At 41.3% G+C, this 17255-nt stretch overlaps 1 protein-coding gene across 1 annotated transcript in view; it reads left to right on the top strand.

Annotated features, from left to right (window-relative positions):
* Nucleotides 1-17255, top strand: part of tmtc1 (transmembrane O-mannosyltransferase targeting cadherins 1) — a 188051-nt gene that overhangs the window by 126408 nt on the left and 44388 nt on the right. Inside the window, exon 8 of the mRNA XM_039791008.1 lies at nt 10442-10563. Within this exon, the coding sequence (XP_039646942.1) occupies nt 10442-10563 (122 nt within the window). The remainder of the gene's footprint in view (nt 1-10441; nt 10564-17255) is intronic.

The following is a 17255-nucleotide window of genomic DNA, read 5'->3' as shown; positions in this document are numbered from 1 at the left end:
GGGAGTATTTTCCTCTTAATGCCAACAACAACAACGTCTGTAGACTTTGTAAAATGATCCCTGAGTCAGGAGAACACCCTAAGTTCTGCTCACCTTTTTGCTCTGCTCCCTTTCCCTCCCAAGTAGAGTTTACATTCTCTGCCCGAGCCTGAACTTGGCCCACTGGCCAGGTCGGGCCGATATGTCCCGCCACTATCCTCGGGCCGGGCCGGACTGGGCCCATGATCAAGCATTTGTGTTTTTTTAATCATTACTTTATTAGCCTAATTGGGTGGGGAGAAAGCTATGCGTCTCCAGCTTCTCCCGTAGCTCTGGGTAGATGTCCTGCACTGACTGGAGTGGGAGGTAAACTGGGCTAAAATCCTGTCTCCCCCATCTGGAGCAACCAGGCCAGATTATTTCAGATATCTGTATAACGTCAGTTATAACGGTCCACGTATAAAATAATTGTCGGGTTTAAATTGCACGTTTTTACTGTAAGATTAAAAGCGAGAAGAGCTTGGATGTTAAACAAGAGCTTATTCATTATTTGACCAACAAATCCAGCCATCTCTTTTTCCAGTTGCTCTGTTTACTTTAAGTTTTTATTTTTGTATTCCTCCTGAAAGTGACTTTATTTTGTGGTTGGATTGATAGCCTACATCTGGCTTCAGGTTGCGCTAAAAATTAAATTTAACTTGAACAGTGCAGTGTTTAACTATTTTAATAAATAGAGATTTGAACCTTATTGAAATTTGTTTTGTGTAAATTGTTAATAATTGAGCAATGGGAAAATAATTGCTCATTGAAAAATTAAGTAAGATTAATAGAAAAATGAATCGTTAGATTAGTCGACTAATCGAAAAAATAATCGCTAGATTAATCGTTTAAAAAATAATCGTTTGGGACAGCCCTAGAAAGAATCAAATCGGGACAAAAGTATATCGCTCCAGCCATAATATGCACACATAGAATTATGTTTGAAAACTGGCAATGGAAAAGTGCACTGGATGAATTTGGCAGTAACGTCCACAAAGTTGTCAAGGATTGTATGGCTACAGCATGCTCCAGTTTTCTGGGCCTGTGTGTGTGTGTGTGATGATGTTGTGTGTGTGTGTTGGTTTTTTTTTTTGGGGGGGGGGGGGTTTGTGTGTGTGATGCAGGCATCTGTGGTTGTGCTGTGGTTGTCTTTGGCCTCTCCAGTGTGGGTGGCAGGTCTTAATTCAGTTTTAGTTTCAGTGTCTTATTTTCATGGATGGTTTATTGGGTCCTCTCGATTTGTCTTTTGGTACAAACAAATTATCCCTGTAGTATTATTTTATTGATTGGAATATAATGACAGCCAACTGTGTTTAAGCTCTTTCCTAAACAACTTTTGCACTTAAAAGTTACTGGCCCTCATTTATCAACCTAACGTAGAAACCAGCGCAGATATGAGTGCAGAAATCATCTTACGACAGGCTTCACGTGGGATTCATGAAAAGTTCGTATCACACCAATCAGAGCGTAAGAATGGTCGTACATTGATAAATGCGGCGGCTGGAAACGATCGTCATTTAAATATCACCCAATATATTCTCGGTTTTGAGGCCTCGCCCCTACAATTTACGACATGGCGAGACGTAATCCGGCTGAGAAGCGGAACTTTTCAGAGGTGGAGATTGAAACCATGATATCTCAGGTTCATTTGCACTAACGTGTGTACTATTTGTCAGCCTGAAAACTGGTATTAAAGGCTGGAGAAAGAATGCGGAATGGAAGGAGTTCACTGATGCGGTCAACAGTGTTGCCGTAGTAAATCGGACTCCAGCTGAAGTTTAGCCTATTTAATTTATACATCCTTGACACATTTTTCTATAGTCCTAATAGTAATATACAGGCTTCTATTGCAATCTATTAGGCCTACATGTAGGTGTACCTATAATTAAATAAACACACGGTAGCGGAGTTTATGCAGTGTCTTTTATTTCACTCCTGTTTTTTTTCATGAGTCAGAACGAGGCAACAGCTGAGGGAGAGCGCGTGTCCTCCACCCCCCGTGCTGGACCACCACCTCGACCCTGTCTCCTGACAGCAGAGGGGCTGGAAAAACAAGCCGAAATTAAAGCTGCGAGCAGCGATGGACAGGCCCTCGCGCCTCGGCGCGCGTCGGGGTTACCGGTGGACTCCGCTCCTTGCGACCGTACATTTGCTCAGCACTCAGACGCCGCAAATTGTCACCAATGAAAAGGGAAGTTCAACGATACCTCACACAAGACTCTACGTCATACGGTTCATTAGCTGTGAAAAGGGGCGTGGCTAATGCATAGTGGGCGGGTCAAACCATCACCAATGAAGAAGGAAGTCTCTGCTGAACTCAATGATACCTCACACAAGACTCTACCTTAGATGGGTCAGCATTTATTAAAAGGGGGCGTGGCTTCAACATAGGGGGCGGGCCAAACCATCACCAATGAAGAAGGAAGTCTCTGCTGAGTTCATTGATACCTCACACAAGGGTCTATCTTAAATGGTTAAAATTTTAAGAAAGGGGGCTTAAGGGAACAAAAAAAGAGAACAAAAAAAAAAAAAAAAAAAAAAAAAAAAAAAAAAAAAAAACCAAAAAAAAAAAAATTTTGGGTGGGGGGGAAAAAACCCCCAAGGGGTTGTTATTGTGGCGAGTTAACATTAATGTCATATTATAGGCGCGCTCAGTATCACATGTAGACCACACATTCAAGTTTCATGTAAATCGGATGATGTTTGTCATATAAGGCGCATTTCCTGTTGCCAAAATTGACTTTTGGTCATAGCGCCCCCCGCGCTATGACGCTATGTAAATTTTGGCCTGTAGGTGTCCTCAGGCCTGGACCCTTGACAATCGTGAGAAATTTCGGGCAGATACGACAACGTACACTCAAGTTACAACAACTTCTTTGTTCATTGCTAAACACTCAAAATGGCCGCCACGCCACGCCCACACCGTCTGACGAAAAGTTTTTCTTTTAATAACTTTTCATCTTTAAGGTGTTGGGATGGTACAGACCAAGTTTGAAGTCTATCAGATGAAATCTGTAGGAGGAGTTCGTTAAAGTATAGCACCTTGACTATTAGGCCTACTTCCTGTTGCCACTAGGTGGCGCTATGACTTTAAGTAAATATCGGCCTTTATTTGTCCTCAGGGTCGGACTCTTATGAATCCTGAAAAGTTTCGAGCCAGTTGGACAACGTACACTCGAGTTACACCCACTTCCTGTTTCGGCGGCGAAATGCACAAAATGGCCGCCCCGCCACGGCCACGCCCTATGACGAAATTTTTTTCTTTTAACAACTTTTCATCTTTAACGTCTTAAGATGGCACAGACCGAGTTTGAAGTTGATCGGATGAAATCTCTAGGAGGAGTTCGTTAAAGTATGACATGTGGAAATGGCCAAAATCGCACTAATTTCGAACTTTGAAATCAAAATGGCGGACTTCCTGTTGGGTTTAGGGTTTGGCTCTAATGAAGTGTTTTGTACATCTTGACATGTTACATATGTGTACCAAGTTTCATGAGTCTACGTTAAACGCACTGCAGGGGCTCAATTTCTCTAACTTTCTAGGGGGCGCTAGCGAGCCACTTTTGTGCGCCTAATCGCAAAACCCTTAAAATACAAAATTTTTCACCAGACTTGATGCGACCGCCAAATTTGGTGAGTTTTTGAATATATTAAGCCCCTCAAAAAGGCAAATACTTTGCAGAAAATAATTCCTTCAGTTTCAATAGGGCCTTCGCACTGAATCGAAAACTTGCGTACATAAGTTCAGACCAGACGTGAGATTTGATCGCAGCCTACGCTCACGTCCAAATTGATAAATGCCGAGCTTTGTGTAGGAATTGGCGTACGCCCGTCGTACGCCTGTTTTAGGTCGTACGCACGTTTCATAAATGAGGGCCTGTGTGTGTAGAAGACCATTGTAGGCTATCTTGTAAATCATTGTGTATGACAGTTAGTATTAGATTTTCATATTATATACAGACATTCCTGTCTGGTTATTTTATTCATAATAATGTATACTTCATTAATTTAAAGGTCCCATGGCATGAACATTTCACTTTATGAGGTTTTTTAACATTAATATGAGTTCCCCCAGCCTGCCTATGGTCCCCCAGTGGCTAGAAATGGTGATAGGTGTAAACCGAGCCCTGGGTATCCTGCTCTGCCTTTGAGAAAATGAAAGCTCAGATGGACCAATCAGGAATCTTCTTCTTATGAGGTCATAAGGGGAAAGGTTACCTCCCCTTTCTCTGCTTTGCCCGCCCAGAGAATTTGGCCCACCCATGAGAGAGAGACATCATGGCTTTCAAATGAGCAAAGTTGGTCAAGGCCACACCCCCATCCTCCACCTTGTCCCCCCCCCCCTTTCCTCCTCAATAGCATTTAAAGCTGTGACTGGCTCTAGCGGCTGTAATTCTGCACCAAGGCTGAATTTCGGGAAAGAGACTTCAGATACAGTATTAGGGGACCACTAAGGTCTATATAAGAGACTTCAGATACAGTATTAGGGGACCACTAAGGTCTATATAAAAGAGACTTCAGATACAGTATTAGGGGACCACTAAGGTCTATATAAAAGAGACTTCAGATACAGTATTAGGGGACCACTAAGGTCTATATAAAAGGGACTTCAGATACAGTATTAGGGGACCACTAAGGCCTATATAAAAGAGACTTCAGATACAGTATTAGGGGACCACTAAGGTCTATATAAAAGGGACTTCAGATACAGTATTAGGGGACCACTAAGGTCTATATAAAAGGGACTTCAGATACAGTATTAGGGGACCACTAAGGTCTATATAAAAGGGACTTCAGATACAGTATTAGGGGACCACTAAGGTCTATATAAAAGCATCCAAAAAGCAGAATGTCATAGGACCTTTAATGAGCAGTTTATATAGTTAGTTAGTTATTGCCATCAGGTCGACGCTACAGAGTGCCATTTGCAAGGAAAAACATATATAATGTGGTGATTGCATCCCCACTGCAATCACCACATTATATATGTTTTTCTTATCTTAATTAACTTACAGGAGAAGTCAACAATCATCAAACTGCAGAACTGCAAACATTCTGCATTCTGGCTGTTACTGTGTTACCAAGACTATCGAACATTTACATAGGCCCATTAAGTTTTTTGTCGAGGCTTACATTATGAAAAGGACCTGGGTAATGCAGATTCCCATCACCATAGTAACTCGCTGTGCCTGTGTGCGCATGCTGTGAGAGGAGAGGGATGCTGCTCTGCTCTGCTCACAGTGAAATGCTGGATATCAGCGATGTTCCCACTCGTATCAAAGCCTTTATATAATGACAATACTTCCAGCTCTTAAAAGTAGTGCTGTCCAACGATTAAAATATTTAATCGCGATTGATGGCATTAATGTCATAGTTAACTCGCAACTAATTCCAATTTGTCCCATTATTTATTCTCATTTAAATGCTCTAATCAACATGGAAAAGTGGATTGGCTTGCTTTGTGCTTTTGATGCCTGGCTTTGATGAGGGGGTGGTGGTGTAGTTTTTCTAATGTTACTAGTTGTTGCAACAGCATGTGAAAAAAAACTAGTTTGCTGGGCCAAAAAGAATGTTAATCTCGCGATAAACCTTTCTGGCTAGTAATTACTGGTTTGGGAATAGTAATCCCTTACACTACTCGTTACTGTGGAAAGTAATAATATTACAGTAATATATTACTAATAAGTAATGCATTACTGCCCAACACTGGCAGGCAGACGATGGATGCTCCTCAGCATAAGGAAAAGATAGTCAGTACACTCCGGGAATAAAGTACAAAGAAGAGATTATTAACCAGAGAGGGCTGAAGCATGTCTCTAGTCTACCGCGGTGACTGAAGCAACGATCTGGCACCGGATGTGTGAAGAGCCGAGGCTCAGGATCTGATGAGAGCCAGGTGAGCAGACTGGGAGAGGTGATGGGCTGACTGATCGCCGGTTCAAAGGTGAACAGGAATCCAGGAGCCAGGAGAGTGAGAGGCAGGACAGAAATGACACACACGTATGCACACGCACGCACACACCCACACACACACACACACACACACACACACACACACACACACACACACACACACACACACACATTTAACTTATTATTTAAGTCCACTTGAAGGGAATAAGTTTCAGGGACATAAATATTATAGGTGCAGTTAAATACATATACAAAATCATGGGCCATTGGCATACAGCAGGTCTTCATAATATTAAGCATATCCCTTTGTTCTCATGGGTATAAGTAATGGCGTCTTCGCCATATATGGCGGCTGCCTTTGATAGCAGCACAGTACTTTGCTAGCCGTTCAGCTCTCTTTTTGGGCATCCCAAGCTGACTAAGTGCTCTTACGACCACCCTGTGTGTGTCCTAAGCTGCCAAATATGAAAACAAATAGTCGGCACCTATAGCCTAGCTCTGAGATGGTGTGTGGGACACACACACTCTCACACACACACACACACACACACACACACACACACACACACACACACACACACACACACACACACACACACACACACACACACACACACACACACACAGACAAACAGGGGATAAGGCAGGAGAGGAAATGGAACAATACTGAGGCATTAAGTCATTTTTCTTCTTCTTTTTGATATTTCCACCAGATGGCACCAAAAGTAAGGAATTTCCATTGCCTAAACACAGTTTAGATATAATTCCTAAATGTCTGTGAGCTTAGTGAGTTAAAGTTTTGTCTGTGTGAAATTAGAACTCATAATGAATAGAGCCATTCAGTGAGCACAGAAGGCCAGTAGGCTGAAAAAGTGTCTCCTTTCCAAATTAGAAGATCTACAGAAGACTCCCAATACTATCATTGCAAGTTCTCCCCCTAAACTAAAACTAAACAAATGATGGCATAGTTAGGATACACTGGTTGTGTCATCCCCAAATTTGAGCAAAACAGACAGCATTTTTCTGCCATGGTTGAATGAGCCTTTGAAATGGGACAGCTCTGTGGACCTGTTTGAAATGAGGATTTTGTAGACTGTAGTCCTCTCCTGGGACTGACGCACAGCCTCCTTACACTTGGAGCACTGCCCATTAAGCTGGATGCAGATAACACGATTCCTTTCCAATTTTGATATTTATTTGGATACAGCATGAATGACTTAAATATAACTTATTGTACATATTTCCAGTGGGTGGCACTATGACTAGGACTCTGCATTGGCACAAGGATGTCCTCAGGCCTGGACTCTTATTGAGCATGTAAAAATGTGGGGCAAATTGGACAATTACAACAACTTCCTGTTTCATCCCAAAACATGAAAGTTGTTGGGCTCGATATGGCAACAAAAGGGCTTGTAAATGGCAAGTAATGCAATAACATAGCACACTAAATTCAAAAGCAACTCCTGTTAGGTTTAGGGCATGGCAAAAAGAGGCTTTTTCATCTGTCTCCAGATCTTACAAGTGCCTACCAAATTGTGTACAATTGTGGTTTCCTCCCACCGTAAAGACATGCATTCTAGGTTACAAGGATTACAGTTTAAAATTAGCCAACTGGCAGAAATACTGATTAATTCAATTCAATTGAATTTTATATATAGTATCAAATCATAACAAGAGTTATCTCGAGACACTTTACAGATAGAGTAGGTCTAGACCACACTCTATAATTTATAAAGTCCCAACAATTCTACTAATTCCCCCAAGAGCAAGCATAGTGCTGATTAATGTGCATTGTCCTCTTACATAAATAAATAAAAATAAATCTAACGTCCCTTTGACAATGTCTCGAAAATGTATACATTTGAAAGCAACGTTATACATTATATTTTTACACGCCTGACATTTTGGCACTGTAGCCATAGCTAGCATACCTGCCCGATAGCCATAGCTAGCATACCTGCCCCATCGTCATCAACCTTTGCCGCTTGTTTAAATAGTCAACAAGTTGCTGAGTTTGGCACATTTGGTCACGTCAGCTTGTACAGGATAGATTATTTTTAAATTGTGGACCCCCCAGCTCCCCCTTTCATCTTAAAATTCATCATCTTGTCTTTTTAATCTACCTATATGTCTCTTTCTTCCTCAATCACATCTTCTTCCTGGGCTTCTGCGAGTGTAGCCTGGGGGCAGTGCAAAATATTTTTGATCTCAGCAGGTTCTGTCTTAAAGCTAGAGTAAGTATCATATGAAAATAAACAATCCAACCATGACATGCTAGCTTGTCAGAGTGTGGGCTAAATAATGATCCCAAGTTAGACTAAAGTTTGGGGACTAGGGAAACACTGGCATTTATTGGTCATTATTAAAGGGCTCCCTTGACCTCTCAACTCAAGATATCTGTTTCTGAGATCTGTCATTTCAACTGCTAAATTTGAGATGCTTATACATGCATTTATCTCCTCTCACATTGACTACTGTAATGCGCTTAGTATGTCTGCTCTTGATCGCCTTCAGTTAATCCAGAATGCTAGACGATCTCACATTACCCATGTTCCTAAGTCTCTTCCCTGGCTCCCTGTTCCACATAGGATTCAGTTTAAAATTCTCACTCTTAAACAGACATTAGACAGATTTCACGGTCAGGCTCCACCCTCACGGTCTGCTGTTACTGTGGACTCAAAATCAGATAAAGACCTACCTTTTTAAACAGCCGTTTGGTTGACCTGTCTGCACCTTTTTTTTATTATTTATTATTTATTACTTTGTAATTTAAACTGTGTATTATCATGTTGTATGATTTATGTGAAGCACTGGTATTTTTATCTGTGATAAGCACTCCATGATTAATTGTATTTACTTACTTACAGTAGTCCCCTTTAGACCCACTTTATGCTAATCCCATGCAGTTTGGGGCTAAAACCATGCAGTTTTTCTCATGCAGTACAAATGTGTTATTTTCGCCTATTCTAAAATGGTGTACTGGAATATTTTTTTGCATTCTGGGGTCCCTAAACAGTCTTGGAATTGGATACATTGGGTCTGACTCTTGTGAATTCAATGAGGCCAATGTTATTCATGTGTGATGATGTTATTCCCCGTATTAGCCATCTCATTTCAGTGAGACCATTTTTTGAAACTTGACGTCACTGTATAAAACGACCTATTGTGACCGCTAGGAGAATCACATCCTCATAAAACTTCACAACCATAAACTAGAGACCTAGTGCACCTTCTGAGCAGTTCTCAGAACGAAGTGCTGAATCGCTGAAAAATGCAATTCTTAAAGAAATCTCCAAATGTCAAAACATTTTGATACCAAATCACAGCATGGATTGTGTTCCTTGATGTCTTAATGTGGTATTTTGGAGGGATTTCTGACCATTTTTTATCAATTCTTGAGTGGTCAAGAATGCTTACATTTAGAACCAAATCTATGTAACAAATTGCTGCAACAAGTTATGAGACATGATTGAGAATGATGTTTTCCATCATATACTATCGTCATAATGTTTTATGCCCTTATACACTTAACATTTAAATATGTTCCTAAACAAAACATAAACAATGTTTATTAGAGATGTATAACTAGTAAAAACGTGACACACAGTGCAAAATTGCATCTAAAATCTCCAGCTTTCAGATGATGTACCATATTCTATGTGGCATATGCTGTTACTGTATACTGAAGTGCTATCTCCCCCTAAAAGAGACACAAATGTCTCTCTAAGGGTTATTGTATTTGTAGTTTCGTCAGGTTCTGGCACAAAAACTACTTGGTTAGGTTTAGGCAACACATTTACTTAGTTCTGTTAAAGCTATAGTACGTGGTTTCTGTCGCCCCCATGAGGAATTCTAAGTAACGACAACAACACATGATACACGCCTTTCGTTGCCGCGCTGCCCCTGAGTCAGTAGCTTAGTGTTTGTTTATTGTGCGTCTGTAATATCACTGTAGGTCCCCTCCAGTCAGGGATGGTCTCAGTAGCTAACGAGGAGCCCTCCCACAGCAGAACAAGCCTCTGATTGGAGCAATACTTCACACTTCTCTTGCTCTCATTACTGATAATGAGCCACTCCACTGAACCCAGCATGGGGCTGCCGACTCAGCCTATTAGAGGCCTGTTTGTTCAAATAAACAGCCATAGTAGGTTAACATGGAGGGAGAAAAGGCAGAGGCTGTGGGCTTTATGAAAAATGAATGGCCTGAGATATGGGCTCAATAGAAAAAGGAATTAACTGTAAATTGATCGCCTTAATTGCTTCTCTGCTGCACAGATGATTATTAATATATTAGACAGATTGGTCACAGATGTTTGAACGTGTGTGCGTGCGTGCGTGCGTGCGTGCGTGCGTGTGTGCTGGCAGAGTGGGAATAGCAGATATTACCATTCACAATGGATGTGCTTTTCAGCCATGCTGTTTAAGCGGTTACACTTGGAGCTTTTCGACTTGGTTTATTTGAAAATGTAATGTTTGTTCTCTCTCTCTCTCTCTCTCTCTCTCTCTGCAGAGCCCGAGGAGCAGGGAGGTGTTGGTGGGATTGTTGTTTCTGGTGTTTCCCTTCATTCCAGCCAGTAACCTCTTCTTCAGGGTGGGGTTTGTCGTGGCCGAGAGGGTTCTCTACATGCCAAGGTGAGTCATTGTGTGTGTGTGTGTGTGTGTGTGGGGCCTACCTGCATTAATGTTTATTTTGTATGATTTGTACTCCCGCTCTATAGAGAGTGAGTAAATGTAATTTCTTGCGAAAAACATGGTCTTAATTTGGTAATGAAAGTTTCAACAAATCTGAAACGTGAAAAGTGCCTCCTGACCTATCCAAACACCTGAAGCGCATTTTTAGTAATATTTTTCCTTGTAATTATGTATGGTTTGCAAAAATGGGAAATGCTGCGTCCGTGTAGATGAGAGAAGTGTATGCGCGTTATGCACACGCTACATTATGGCCAAGCGTGCGCCCCTAAAATAGCATCTGAATAACGCGCTACTGACTTTAGACTAGCGCCACTGACTTTAGACCAGTTTTTTACCTGGTCAGTGGCGGAATTGTTTTCTGAAACTGCAAAATAGCACCAGGGAACGTTTGCACCTGAACACGCCTCCTCTTTTCGCTGAACCGCCCCCAGGAGAGCAAATACATTCCCTGATTTACCGACGTGCGTCTGTGGAGGGAAAAGTGCGCTGTGCGTCGGGTGCAAAATAGGAATGATACATGCGTCGGTGTACAAAGGCAATTGCGCTGAGTGCAAGATAGGGCCCTAATGCTAACACTGCGTAAATGCGCACAGGAGCAGCAACCGACAGCAGCTCTGTTCTGCTCTCTGCTCTGTTCACAATAATATTTTTCTCATTAATTCTACATAATTTCACAAGCCATCCGCTATAAATCACAATGTTCATATTTATGACTCGATCTGTAGATAAACTGGTCGCTGGACGCTGACTGTCACTAAACCCACGGATGTAGCTAGAATGTTGTTTGAATCATGTGTGTTAACATGGACCTGAATATTGCGGTTATGAGGCTTAGCCTGTTTTTGATCATATTGGGGATATGATGTTTACCTGGCACACAGAGAAATCAGGTTAGTCATATCTCTGTACAGGCTGTCTGCTCTGAGCGCATCCACCTCTCTCTCTCTCTCTCTCTCTCTCTCTCTCTCTCTCTCTCTCTCTCTTACATTACGCTTCAGTAAAATATTTTCATGATCTGGTCATTGTGTTATGATAAAAGTACGCTAGGAGCACACTCTCATACACATGGAATATTATAAGAACAGCTGATTTCTGGCGCAGTAAACCGCTTCAGCGGGCGGGCGGTTTTTGTGCGTACTATGAAATAGAAGATGAAGAAGAGTCAGATGATCGGACATCAGTAAACCAACCTCCACATTTGCCAAATGTCTTTGGGAGAGAAAACAAAGGCAAATAGTCAAATTATTTTACAAACTGTCTGTTGTGAACATCCATCATAGTTGACAACCCACGTCCTGCTTCAATTTGAACCTAGTGCACTTACTGTAGCAGTGCTCATAGTTTTCCTGTGCAATAACGGATTGATTACTGACATTCAAGATATGCTCACTTTCAGTTTGCACTCGAAATTAAGTGGTCAAGATTAGTGGTTTTTAAAGTGGGGTCCCCAGTGAATTAATTTCCACTATAATTCCATCTTTAAGTAACACTATGACAGAATGTATGACTATTTTGATAATAGGTTTCATTCACTTTGTGTAATAAAACATCTAACATCTGCACTGCACTTCACTCTCAAGTCAAGAGCCTCTCCACTGTCATTGGAGAGTCTCTCCTTTTCTGCTCTCAGTCACTCTGTCCTCTTTTTCTCTGTCAGTTAATCTGTCCATAATTCCTTGCTTTTAGACTTTGGTTTTCTTCCCATCTCCCGACCTCTCCTCTTCCCCTTATCCCTCCATCTTTATCTCATTCTCTGCATCTGTTTCTTTCCATCTTCATTGCCCCGCAAGTCTTCTACTCCAGACTAAATTGCAGTCTGTCAGAGCTCTGTTTTTTCTCTCTCGATTTTGGATTCCATATGCAGTTTATCCTTTAGGTTTTGTGCTGCATTAAGTGTGTAAATGTTCCCTATGAATCATGAGATCCTTAGGGGCCGTCGGTTACCATGATTAGACTTAGAGGGCCCATGGGGTCCACACATACACATTCACACTTACAGTGAATCCTCTTTCCGAGCAGGAGGCTTTAGCTGGAAGCACATAAGCTCAGAAACCCTCTGACTGGATCTCCCTCAGTGCTCACTTCACCTGCTGCATGGCTAATTGCAGTGTAACTGTCAGCAGACGCTTCTGCTGCTTCCTGACTAAAGCTCCATTAATGCACTTCAATTTCATGAAAAAATTAAGCACTACATAGGGCTGGGCAATAATTCAATATGATCATTTATTGTCTTTAAATGGAATCATGTCGTGATGAAATCATATATTGAGATATTGTGATATACAATTACGTTGTCTAAATTGCTAATAACAAGCGGACACTTACTCAGTTTTCTCAGAAAATCCGTTGTGAAACATTTTAAGGGAATATCATTTAAAGAATTGCAGATTTGTTTTGACATGCATGTAAACATAGTCAGCATATAGCTGGGAATTTCTTTTTTTTTCTCTATAATTTCACTTTCACCACATTTTTGATGATTATTTATCTAAATCTCATTGTAAACAATATTTTGTGAAAGCACCAATTGTCAACCCTGCAATATTGTCGCATTATCGATATTGATGTATTTGGTCAAGAATATTGTGATTTCTAATTTTCTCCACATCGCCCAGAATCTGCCTTGCATTTCTATCTCCAGTTGATTATAACAAAATACTGTAAAAATGGGGCCATGGTGGCCTAGGGGTTAAAGGTGCTATATACGACATTCAGAACATCAATATAGCAACAAATAGCAACAAATATTTGCTTTGTACAGATATAGTGGAGTATCGGCATCCTGAGCAGAGAGTGAAGTTGCACTCCCTCTGTGTGTCGTAATCTGAGTTGTCTGTTCTTTTCGTTTAGATAGCCAGGTCGGCCATGTGTGCATGTTAGTGCATGTCAGTGCACGTGAGTCCTTTAAAACTGTTGCTGTTTTGTGGAACATTTGCACCCCGCAAAAGAAAACGCCACATACAATATTAAATTAACTGTTTAGTTTAGTTTGGGCTATTTAAATTAGCTGGATACATGGTTTAAATGTAATTTGCTCTTACCAGTGTATCGCCCTCTGTAGCGTTTTGTTCGTCCATAGCAATCCCACCAATTGGTCCCAAAACGTCCCAGTTAGATAGTAAATGTTGTTACGTCAAACATACATTTAGTAAATCTTTACAATTACTCTCCGCAAGAACCAATCCAATCCAAACCAGAGGTAAAATGTAAACACTGATGTAAAATGTCTGTACCTCCAAACTTAAAGTACTTTTACCTCCAAACTGTACTCAGCTGAAGTACTTTGTTACATTTATTTACTGTAACCTTGTTGTGTTGTCACATTAAACTGCAGTTCACTGTTTAACGCTTCATGTTCCTTTGAACAGAAACTCTGTCCTACTGTGTTTCGCTCAGTTAGCTGTTAGCTCTATTAGCTCCGTTATCTGTAAGCTATTTTAGCTCTGTTAGCTGTTCGCTCTGTTAGCTTTTAGTTCTGTTAGCTCTGTTAGCTTTGTTAACTGTAAGCTCTATTAGCTCTGTTAGCTGTTAGCTCCGCTAGCATTGTAGCCCTGTTAGCTGCTAATTTCATACTCACCATCACACACGGGTTCTCTCTATCTTCTTGAGTGATTTAAAAAATAAATCCCCCGATGCTAAGACCAGGACGGGAGTCAACTATTTTAAACACTGTACAACTGTTTTCATTTTAAAAACAAATATACCTTTTATTTAGGGGTGTAAAGATTCACCAATATGAATCAGATACGGCTCCATCGATACGCAGACCCCTATATATATATATATATATATATATGAATATAGGGTGATGAAACATGAAATAAAATACCTCGTATTCCCTTAGAAATAAACACCTTTGTTTACTGTATGGGTTCACGGTTAACAACCATTAATGAACACAACACTTTTCATGTAAAGATAACATACATCATACGAAACAAGCATGCTGTTGTGTTCAGTGACTATGTTCAGACTACTTAAGACCACAAAGTTAACCTTTTACACAGGCCAAAACTCTCCTCAAAAATATGATTACCTCAGGACAGGCATATAACATGAAACATTGTCATTGTTAAATTCAACAGTGGTTAAACACAAAAAAACGTTCCTTTCCAGTGTGGGTGTTGTCAGTATGAATGAGCTGACAGTTTCTGTCTTTTTTTCTTAATCTTCAGCAATATGAGGGCGTGTGTATATGTTGTGTATATGCTCCAGTGTTAGTACCAGCGACATTGTACAGTCCAGTTCAGTTCAGTTCAGTTCACTAGGCGCTGGCGTGGTGTATTTGTGAGTGCACAAGCGCAGCGTCAGTTAGTCCAGTTCACAGTTCTTCGCCGACTGCGCACAGTATCTTGTGTTGTCAGTGTGTATAGCAAAGTGTGGTGCAGATATTACCCACGAACAGCAGAGATCGCACCTGAAGGTTGTCTGATGGCTGGCAGGGTAAACTTCCTAAGGAAGTAGTCGCACCAGCGGAGGAAAAGCTGCCGTTTCCCTCTGCATGCAGGATGGCCCACAGCTACAAACTCGAAATTGCGTCTTCCCACGCAGTTCACACACGGAGCGGGGAAGGGGTGGTGGTAACGTTCCAGCCCGGCACTCCTCGATCTCCACGAAGTTCAAACTAGTTCTTACTAAACAAAACTCTTGTAAGGCTAACTTTAGCACTTCTAGCAACCTAAACGATATGAACGCCAGCACTAGACTCACACTTGAATGCTCTTCCAGCCGTCTTCCTCCGTGTAGCTAGTCTGTGTCTGCACATCGGGGCGGCTGTGGCTAAGTGGTAGAGAGGTCGCCTGCCAATCGGAAGGTTGGTGGCTCGATCCCTGGCCCTGCAGTTCCATGCCGAAGTGTCCTTGGGCAAGACACTGAACCCTGAGTTGCCCCCGATGCTGCGCCATCGGAGTGTAAATGTGTGTGAATGTTTACCTGATGAGCAGGTGGCACCTTGTACGGCAGCCTCGGCCACAGTGTATGAATGTGTGTGAATGGTGAATGGTTCCTGTACTATGTTAAAGCGCTTTGAGTAGTCGTTAAGACTAGAAAAGCGCTATATAAAAACAGTCCATTTACATTTACATCGTTAGAAGCTAAAGCTAACACTCACTTTTGTTCACTGAAGCTTGGTTTCGTCGCTCACACGGTCGAAGGAAACGGGAAACCAAAACGTAGCCGCTTTACGGACTTTAGGACACGTTATATAACCACTCTGTGACTTTTTAAGTACGACTTTTTTAAGTACGACTTTAGGCGCCGCAGTGTAGCTCCACACCATTACTCTTCCGCCCTAGCCGCTCGTCCGTCACACACACATTAGCTAAGTTTCCATCCACTTGTCAATCGAATTATCTGAAGTTCGGTAAAAAAACTCATGCGAATAAAGCTGGTGAAAGTGTGTTTCCATCCAACAGCTTTAAAGCGAATAAAAACCTGTGCGTAATGACGTCACATGCTCTTTTGCGATTAAATTGGTATATCGAATTGATTTGAGACATTTTATGGTGTTTCCATTCATTTTTTAACTGAATCGCACAAGATTCAAGCGAACTTTTGCGAACAAAGTTTTGCTAGACAAAAGTAGTTGTTAATATTATAAGCCAAGCTATAGCCTAAGCTCCGATGGACCTTTGGCTGAGGATATGATCCAGCTCATCAAAAAGGTGGAACTTGCCTTATATTTTCCCTCCGGCACCGCTGCGAGACAACTCTCTTTTTTTGAGCCGTGTATCGCTGTTTGAGCGCCTTCCATTTACTCCGCAGGACGTCCCACGGCTTGTCGTAAGGGACATTCTAAAACGCTTAACGTGAAAAAGCTTAATGTGGTTTAATGTATCTAAACAACGATCAATCATCACCAGATTTATCATGGTCATATCTTGTCATGAACACTTAAGCCTGTCAAAAAACTAAATCGAAATCCAACGATTATAAGTTATCTCATGTTAATGTTTTCTTCATTATAGTGTCAGATAACATCCATAATATTTGGACATTGGGTTAGATTTGACCGTTTTAAGTGGTTATGATGAGCAATATATGGTGATGATTGATCGTTGTTTAGGTACATTAAACCATGTTAAGCTTTTTCACATTAGGACTTATAAAGCCAATGAGAACCGTGGAGAGTCAACCCCCAGCTGCTCCACTGCCCTGAAGCATAAACGCTTTATGTCAGATAACGTCCATAATAATTGGACTTTGGGTTAGATTATTTGACAGTTTTCCGTGGTTGTGATGGGTAATATGAGAGACAAATTTGGTGATGATTGATCGTTGTTTAGGTACATTAAACCACGTTAAGCTTTTTCCTCGCCATATTAATACGGCCACTGATGAAGAAAATATTAACGTGAGATAACTTCTATAATCGTTGGATTTCGATTTAGTTTTTTTGACAGGCTTAAGTGTTCATGACAAGATATAACCATGATAAATCTGGTGATGATCATCGTTGTTTAGATACATTAAACCACGTTAAAGTGATGGTTCGGAGTAATTCACCCTAGGGTCCTTTGCACCATGACCTCGAGCCAAACACCTCCCCAGAAGCTTTTTTCACCTGGGTCGAACATTGGGCGAGTTAGCGTAGAGTAGCGTTAGCCGCTGAATAGCTTAGCGCAGGGGCTAAT

This window comes from Perca fluviatilis, chromosome 23, assembly GCF_010015445.1.
Source record: "Perca fluviatilis chromosome 23, GENO_Pfluv_1.0, whole genome shotgun sequence".
Taxonomy (NCBI): Eukaryota; Metazoa; Chordata; class Actinopteri; order Perciformes; family Percidae; genus Perca; species Perca fluviatilis.
This window is presented reverse-complemented; position numbering and strand designations above follow the sequence as displayed.